The sequence below is a fragment of the Eptesicus fuscus genome, chromosome 1 (genome assembly GCF_027574615.1).
Source record: "Eptesicus fuscus isolate TK198812 chromosome 1, DD_ASM_mEF_20220401, whole genome shotgun sequence".
Classification (NCBI taxonomy): domain Eukaryota; kingdom Metazoa; phylum Chordata; class Mammalia; order Chiroptera; family Vespertilionidae; genus Eptesicus; species Eptesicus fuscus.
In genome coordinates, this window is record NC_072473.1 from 91,222,029 (window position 1) to 91,230,552 (window position 8,524).

The 8,524-nt window shown below is 47.2% G+C and overlaps 1 protein-coding gene across 1 annotated transcript; it reads left to right on the forward strand.

The window, feature by feature from the left end:
* The first annotated feature begins 2,805 nt into the window (after positions 1–2,805).
* On the forward strand, positions 2,806–3,777 carry LOC129149847 (melanoma-associated antigen 4-like). Its single transcript, XM_054719462.1, has one exon. The coding sequence runs from the start codon at positions 2,806–2,808 to the stop codon at positions 3,775–3,777; it is 972 nt and encodes a 323-aa protein (XP_054575437.1).
* Positions 3,778–8,524: the final 4,747 nt, after the last annotated feature.

An 8,524-nucleotide genomic window follows, 5' to 3' on the forward strand; every position in this document is an offset into this window, starting at 1 on the left:
GAGGGACCCAGGACCTGCAGGCCTCATGGTGACGGCCGGCCGTGGGGGAAGACAAGGTGACTCCGGGCCCCACAGCAGTCAGTCCTGGGAGCCCCAAGGTGCGGGGAGACCACCAGTGGGAGGACTGACTTCCGCATCTTCCGGGTTGAGACACTCGGGGGCCTCCGTGTCATGACAGAGTCTCAGGTCGGCAGAGGGTGTCCGGGACCCGCCCACAGTCAGTGTGAGGACCCTGAGGGAGATTGGGGGACCTTGATCCTAGAACAGTGTCCATCCTGCAGGCCTACCGGGGGTGCGGGAGGGGTGATCTCGCACACTGAGCTTTGTGAGTTCTGCATCTGGGTCTGAGAGACTCTGGGGGTTTGGTAGGAGGAGCAGGGCTACAGGCAGCAGGGGTGGGTCATCTCAGGTCCTGCTGCTGTCAAGTGGAGAACCCTGAGGGAGATTGGGGGGCCCTGGCCTCAGAACAGTGTCCTTCCTGCAGGCCTCCTGGGGTGGGGGAGGGGTGCTCTCACTCATTGTGCTTTGTGATTTCTGCAGGTGAGTCTGAGAGACACTAGGGGTTTGGTGGACGGATCAGGGCTTCAGGCAGCAGGGAGGGGGGGCAGGCCCAGGTGCTGTCAAGTTGAGGACACTGAGAGACAAAGAGGTGACCCTGGACCCCAGATTACTCAGTGCTGGGAGGATAAGAGGGCCTTGGCCTGCAGGATGCATCCTCTGGTTAGGTACTAAGCCTTAGGAGAAGGAATAGATCGAATCTGCCAGGAAAAAATGTGGATATCTCAAGGTCCCTGAGGGGATTTGTGCCACAGACAGTGTTCCCACTGAAATCAGCCCTGCCTCTGTCATCCCTGAAGTCCGTAGGCAGGGGCAGCCTCAGGTGGTGCGCCCTTACTTCTGCCTTGGGCTCTCAGGGCAGTGAGGCTTGAGGGCCAATTTCATGTCAGTAGAGGGGGCCACATCTGGTCAGCATAGAAAAGAGTCCCAGGATCTGACAGCTCTCAACAATTTGCCTTGATTCCAGGGAAATTCTGGTCCACCTGAGAGGGTGGAAGGTGTGAAGCCTCCCCACTCCAAAGGGAAGGAACTTGGCAGTGTCTAGCTTGCCCTGTTCTCAGACCCGGGAAGGACTGGATGTTGCAAACTCTTGCTGTTGCCACATGGATGTCGATGGGGGTGATCTTGGGGATGTGAGGACCCAGGTCTGAGAGTTAACCGAAGATCAGAAGCAGGACTAGTCCCAGGATCTGCCCAGTGTGACGGTGCTGATAATCCGTGAAGCCTCAATGCACACCCCCTTCTCAGAAAAGGAGGAGTGATACAAAGGCCAGCTGTCCGCAGTCCTCAACCCCAAAAGGAACAACGGTGGACCTAAGTGGCACGCTCCTTTCTATCATGGGTGGGAAAGTGGGGAGTCCTCGGTGAGGTGGGGTCTTTCTCTAAGGGGGAGAGATAGAGTATCCCAGGTAGGAGGCATAGAGATAGGGCCAGCCCTGGCAGGAGTAAACATGAATATCCTATAGGGGCACCGGGAATGCAACCAGGACCGAGCACCCAGTCCCTGCTGCCAGCATTTTGTGATGCTGGCAGGGATCCCGGCGTTGGGGGGAGGTTGGATGGGTGGGTGGAGAGGGGAGTTGGTAGCCACCTGAGGCTACCCCTGGAGTTTGTGCAATGTGATGCCTCCTCATTTGTCTCTTGGGGCTCTCAGGTAGGTGAGGACCTTGGTCTGAGTGGACAAAGTCTGATCAGCTGAGGAAGGGTATCCGCTCAACAGTGAGAAGAGTCCCGGGTCTTGCCAAAGTGAAGCAGAGGACCCCGAAGGAGGAGTGAGTGTACCCCAAACCCCAGGAGAAAGACAGGGCCCAACACAAATCCAGCCTGCCCCTGCTCTGAGCCCTAGAAACCCTGGGCAAGGCTGTCAGGCTGAGCCCCTTCTCATTTCCAGATTGGCGCTTTCCTGGAGGGCTTTGTCTGGGGGTCTGGACAAAGGTCAGCTGAGGCAGGATTCCACAAGTTGACAGGGTAGTCACAAGGAAGAGTGAGGGGATCTCTGACCCCAGGACACATGGAGCCCAGGCCTGCCGAGCCTTTTTGGTCAGGAATGGGGACACCTGGAATCTGTGGGTGTACTGGCTTCCCTATTTCCTCCTCAGTTATCTATGGAAGTGAGACCTTTCCTTTAGGAGGATAGCCACAGGACAACACATGGAGTTTTTCAGTTCCTGCAGGGTGACAAGATAAGGACTGAGTGGGACATCATCCCAGGACAGATGGACTCAATAGAGTATAGTTATTGTTCTTTGGTGACACCTGTTAGACTCTGGCAGGTGTTGCCAGATGTGGGGCCACCCCAAGTCCTTCTGGTGAGTGTCCTGGGTGTGTAGCCTTGTTCTGAGAATTTTGTTTCCGGCCAGCATAAGGGGAGGAGAAGGTCCTGGAGTGGACAGGTGAAGATGCTGAGTGAGCATGGAGGGGATCCCCCATCCAGAACAGAGGAGGCTCCACAGCACCCAATCCCACCACACCACACTGTCTTTCCCAGAACCTTGGGTTGTGCTAGCTGCACCCTGAGGAGCCTTCTCACTTCCTCCTTCAGGATCTTACTGGGCAGGTCGCTGAGGAGAGACACCTGTGACGCCGAAAAGCACTTCTGAAAAAGAGACTTGTAAGTAGCCTTTGTCAGAGCCCCCTAGGGTGAATTTCCCAAATGAGGCCCCTCACACTCCCTCTCTCTCACAGGTCCGTGAGTCCTCATTACCCACTTTCTGCCCAACTACTGCTGCGGTCTCAGCACAGATAATCATGCCTCACCATCAGAGGAATGAGTTGTACAAGTCTGAGGAGAACATCGACCTGGTGGTGGTGCAGCTGCTTGGGCCTGAGGAGGTAGAGGAGGTGGAGGCTATATCTCCCTCCTCCTCTGTCTCTTCCTCCCTCTCAGTCCTATTCCACGAGAGTCTGGATGAGGTGGCTGCTGATGAGTCAGCAAGTCCTCCCCACAGCCCTCAGGGTGCCTGCCTCCCCCTCGCTGCCATGGCAGCCTCTCCATGTAGCCAACCTGAAGATGAGGGCTCCAGCAATCTAGATAAAGAGGGGCCAAGCAGCAGGGAGGGCTCTGAAGAGGCCAAGTCCTCTCTCCAAGGCGCCCTACATTTGAAGAAGGCTTACCTGGTGGCATTTCTGCTCCTGAAGTATCGCACCAGGGAGCAGACCACAAAGGCAGAAATGCTGAGTAGGGTCATCAAAGAGCACCAGGACTACTTCCCTGAGATCATTGGCGAAGCCTCTGAGGTCATGCAGCTGGTCTTTGGCATTGATGTCAAGGAAGTGGACCCCAGTGCCCACACCTATGTCGTGGTCACCACCTTGGGCCTCACCTATGATGGGATGGTGGGCGATGGGCACAGGTTTCCCAACACTGGCCTCCTGGTCACAGTTCTGTGGCTGATTGCCTCAGAGGGTGACTGTGTTCCTGAGGAGGAAGTTTGGAAAGCCCTGCGGGTAAGGGGGGTGCATGATGGGAAAAAGCATTGGATCTATGGGGAGCCTAGAGAGCTCCTCACCAAAGTTTGGGTGCAGGAACAGTACCTGGAGTACCGGCAGGTGCCCAACAGCCATCCTGCACGCTACCAGTTCCTGTGGGGTCCCAGGGCCCACGCCGAGACCACCAAGTTGAAAGTCCTTGAGCTTTTATTCAGGGATTATAGAGGGGATCCAAGTTCTGTCCCATCCCTGTCTGAAGAGGTTCTGAGTGATGAGGAAGAGCAGGCCTGAGCCACGTTTCAGTCAGGCACACTTCAGGCCCATGTCTGACATGATGTGGGGACAATTCTTTAGTCTGTTTGAGAAGAGGGCAGTCAATGTTCTAGGTAGTGAGGCCCAGGGCTATTTGGGGAAATAAGGGCTGTAGCATTTGGGTTCCTGCAATGATTTAGAAATGCATCCTTGTTTCCTTTAGGAATTGTAAATTTGTCCCGTTTCATAGAGGTTCCTTAAGCTTCAGAACCTAATTTTGTGAATGATATTGACCATACATGTATTTGTACTATCCAGTTTGAACGTAAGAGTTGTTTTTTTTTTTTATTGTGCAACACAAAATGGGACACCTTTCACCTTAGTTTGTGATTCTGAACTAGATAACATGGCATTAGAACAGGATGTTGTTGGAAATGTAAAAGAACTCAGCAATACAATCTATGGAGTCAAGAAATAGAGAAATAAAAGCAAAAAACTTGTTATTTTCCATTCTTGTCTGTCATTCTATGAAACAAACTACATAAGGATTCTAAGATTTGCTTGGTTCATTCAAGAAAATGGAGGCATTTTATCTGAGTAAAGACGACGCCTGCTCAGTGGTTTGTATATTCCCCAGACATTTACTGAGCTTCTGTCCTCTGAAATGCCCTTTCTTATAGTGGGCACCACCATAAGCAGGACCTACCCGCCCACAGGTGACAGTGGCAGCTGCAGACATATAAGGAAGGTGATGAGGTATGCCCTAAGTCCTATAGAACAAACAAAAGAATGTGAGAGGTGGTGGGGCTCCAGGGGACAGTACTCAAATGTAAAAGATGTGACCAGGATAGTTTGGGGCTTTGGGAAACCGTGATGCCTTCTGTGGGGGTTGATTGTAATGAAGGTGAGTAATGGCAGTGGCCAGATCTTGCTGATAGTGTGTTTTGGGCTTGAGGGGATGGTATGAAAAGAGAAATTGGAAATTCCTTCTGGATCATGTATAAACCAGAGAGAAATGTCCATCCGAGGAAGGTGGAAGGATGTCTGCCCTGTACTTCTATCCCATTGTAGAAGTACACAGTGAAGACACAGGTGTTTCATCCACATTACCTGCAAGGATTTCCAGAGAAATAAGGGTCTTGCTCCTTGAAGCAATGCCCCCAAGTTACTGAACAGGCATTCTTCTCCCTGGCCTGGGAAAGCCAGGTCTGACTCTAGTGAAATAATATATTATTTCTGTTTCAGCCGGGGCTGACCAGCAGCACCTGAGCGATGGATGAATAATGATTACTCTCACACACGTTTCTGTGAAAGACAGGGCTAAGGGACTGCTTGGCTTAAACCAAACAGCCTGTTTCGCCTCCCTCCTTAGGCTGTTATTGTAACAGCAGCTTGAACTTAACTATTAGATACTATCAGTAGCATATGTATCCTTGAGTAGACACACGCCTCTGCAGTATCCTTTAGGCAAGGACTTCTAAAGACAAAACATAAAGATTCCAGTAAAACACCCGGGGGCTCAGACTTCTTTGGAAAAGTCAAGGCAGGCTTGGCCACCTTTACCTTTACCCAGCTCCCCCTGGAGGCCCCAGACTTTTCGGAGATTCCTCCTTCTAAATTTTCCAACCAAGTCCCTTGCTTCCCCACATCTCACCATTTTTTTGTTTTGCTGGCTGCAGAAGAAAGAGGGAGGCAGCGAACTTTCTGCTTTGGAATGTTGGGGTCCACGAAGCGTGTTCACTGCTGGAGTTCAGATTTTTAAAATTATTATTTAGAGTTTACATATGTCTCCGTTTTCCCTGATCGATACTCTCCTGGCCACTCCCACGGCCAGGACAGGCCCCCACCACCCCAGTGTCTGTGTCCATTGGTTATGCTAATATGCATGCATAATAGTCCTTTGGTTGATCTCTAACCCCCTTCCCTGACTTCTGTCTGAGGTTGGATGGTCTGTTCAGTATTACCTTGCCTCTGGGTCTATTTTTGTTCATCAGTTTATGTTGTTCATTATAACCCACATATGAGTGAGATCATGTGATATTTGATCTTTCTCTGACTGTTTTATTTCTCTTAACATATTGCTCTCCAGTTACATCCATTCTGTTGCAAAAGGTAAAAGTTCCTTCTTTTTTATAGCAACACTAGACGCCTGATGCATGAAATTTGTGCAAGGGGTTTGGCCCTCAGAGCCCTGGCCAGCCCTTGCAGCCCCTCACTGCCTCAGCTGGCCCATGCAACCCTGGCTTTGTCCAGCAGGTCGTGGGGATGGTTGTTCTGCTGTTTGGTCTAGTTAGCATATTAGGTCTTTATTATATAGGATAGTATTCCATTATGTTGATGTACCACAGTTCTTTAATCCACTCATCTGCTGATGGGCAGTTAGGCTGTTTCCAAATCTTAGCTATTGTAAATTGTGCTGCTATGAACATAGGGGTGCATATATCCTTTTTGATTGGTGTTTCTGATTTCTTGGGATATAGTCCTAGAAGTGGGATTACTGGGTCAAATGGGAGTTCCATTTTTAACTTTTTGAAGGAAACTCCATACTGTTTTCCACAGTGGCTGCCCCAGTCTGCATTCCCACCAGCAGTGCAAAAGGGTTCTTTTTCTCCACATCCTCACCAGCACTTGTCCTTTGTTGATTTTTTGATGATAGCCATTCTGACAGGTGTGAGATGGTACCTCATTGTTGTTTTGATTTGCATCTCTAGGATGATTAGTGACTTTGAACATGTTTTCATATGTCTCTTGGCCTTCTGTATGTCCTCTTTTTTGGAAAGTGGCTATTTAGGTCCTTTGTGCAGCTCATTTTTTTTTATTGGATTGTTTATCTTCTTTTTGGTAAGTTGAATGAGTTCCTGTACATTTTGGAGATTAAACCCTTTTCTGAGGTAGCATTGGCAAATATGTTCTTCCATGCAGTGGGCTTTCTTGTAGTTTTGTTGATGGTTCTTTTGCTGTGCAGAAGCTTTTTATTTTGATGTAGTCTCATTTGTTTATTTTCCCCTTAGTTCCCATTGCCCTAAGAGCTGTATCGGTAAAGATATTGCTACGCCATATGTCTGATATTTTGCTGCCTGTGGAGTCTTCTAAGATTTTTATGGTTTCTTGTCTTACACTTAAGTCCTCTATCCATTTTGAGTTTATTTTTTTTGTATGGTTTAAGTTGGTGATCTAATTTCATTTTTTGCATGTATCTGCCCAATTTTCCCAACACCATTTATTGAAGAGACTGTCTTGACTCCATTGTATACTCTTGCATCCTTTGTCAAATATTAATTGAGCATAATGGCTTGGGTCTATTTCTGGGTTCTCTGTTCTGTTCCATTGGTCTATATGTCTGTTCTTGTGCCAGTACCAGGCAGTTTTAAGAATCGTGGCTTTGTAATACAGCTTGATATATGATATTGAGATCCCTCCAACTTTGTTCTTCTTTCTCAGGATTTCTGTGGCTATTCAGGGTCTTTTTTTATTCCAGGTGAATTGTTGGAGAGCTTGTTCTAGGTCTGTGTTATATGCCATTATCATTTTAATGGGGAGTGCATTGAATCTATAGATTGCTTTGGGTAGTATGGATATTTTAATGATGTTGATTTTACCAATCCATGACCACGGTATGTTCTTCGATTTGTTTATGTCTTCTTCTATGTCTTTCTTCAATGTCCTGTAGTTTTCCAAGTACAGGTCTTTAACGTCCTTAGATAAGGACGTTATTCCTAGGTATCTTAATTTTTTGGTGCAATGGTAAATGGAATTGTTTTTTTGTTTCTCTTTCTGTGAGTTGATTATTGGTGTCTAAAAAAAGCTATAGATTTCTGAGTGTTAATTTTGTATCCTGCTATATTGTCAAATTAGTAGTTTGTTGATGTAGTCTTTGGGGTTTTCTTTGTACAATATCATGTCATCTGTGAATAATGTTAGTTTTTCTCTTCTTTTCCTATTTGGATGCCTTTTATTTCTTCTTCTTGTCTGATCCTTATGGCTAGTACTTCCAGTACTATGTTGAACAAGGGTGGGGAGAGTGGGTGTCCCTATCTTGTTCCTGTTCTTAAGGGAAATGTGTTTAGTTTTTGCCTATTGAGTATGATGTTGGCTTTAGGTTTGTTACATAAGGCTTGTACAATGTTGAGGTATGATTCCTCTATTCCCACTTTGCTGAGAGTTTTTATCAAGAAAGGGCATTGGGTTTTTATCAAATGCTTTTTCTGCATCGATTGATAAGATTATGTGATTTTTGTCTCTCAATTTGTTTATGTGATGTATCACATTTATTGACTTAGGCATATTGTACCATCCTTGCATCCCTGTAATAAATCCCACTGGGTCATAGTGTATGATCTAATGTAATTGGTAGAATTTTGTTGAGGATTTTAGCGTCTATGTTCATTCAGGACAGTGGCCTGTAGTTCTCTTTCTTTGTGGTGTTTTTGTCTGCTTTTGGAATTAGGGTAATGTTGGCTTCATAGAAAGAGCTTGGAAGTGTGCCTTCCTCTTGAATTTTTTGAATTAGCCTGAGGAGGATAGGATTCTTTTTTGAATGCTTGGTAGAAATCCCCTGTAAAGCCATTCAGACTGGGGCTTTTGTTTGCTGGAAGATTTTTGATCACTGCTTCAATTTCTTGGGTAGTTGTCAGCTTGTTTAATTTTTTTTATTCTTCCTGATTGAGTTTTGGAAGTTTGTATTTTTCTAAGAATATGTCCATTTCCTCTAGGTTTTCCAGTTTGTTGGAATAGTATTTTTTCATACTCCTTTGTATTTCTGTGGGGTCGATTGTTACTTCAACTC

Bases quoted from the DNA above. Each gene is read 5' to 3' on its own strand.
- LOC129149847 (XM_054719462.1), top strand. From the start codon at position 2,806: ATGCCTCACCATCAGAGGAATGAGTTGTACAAGTCTGAGGAGAACATC.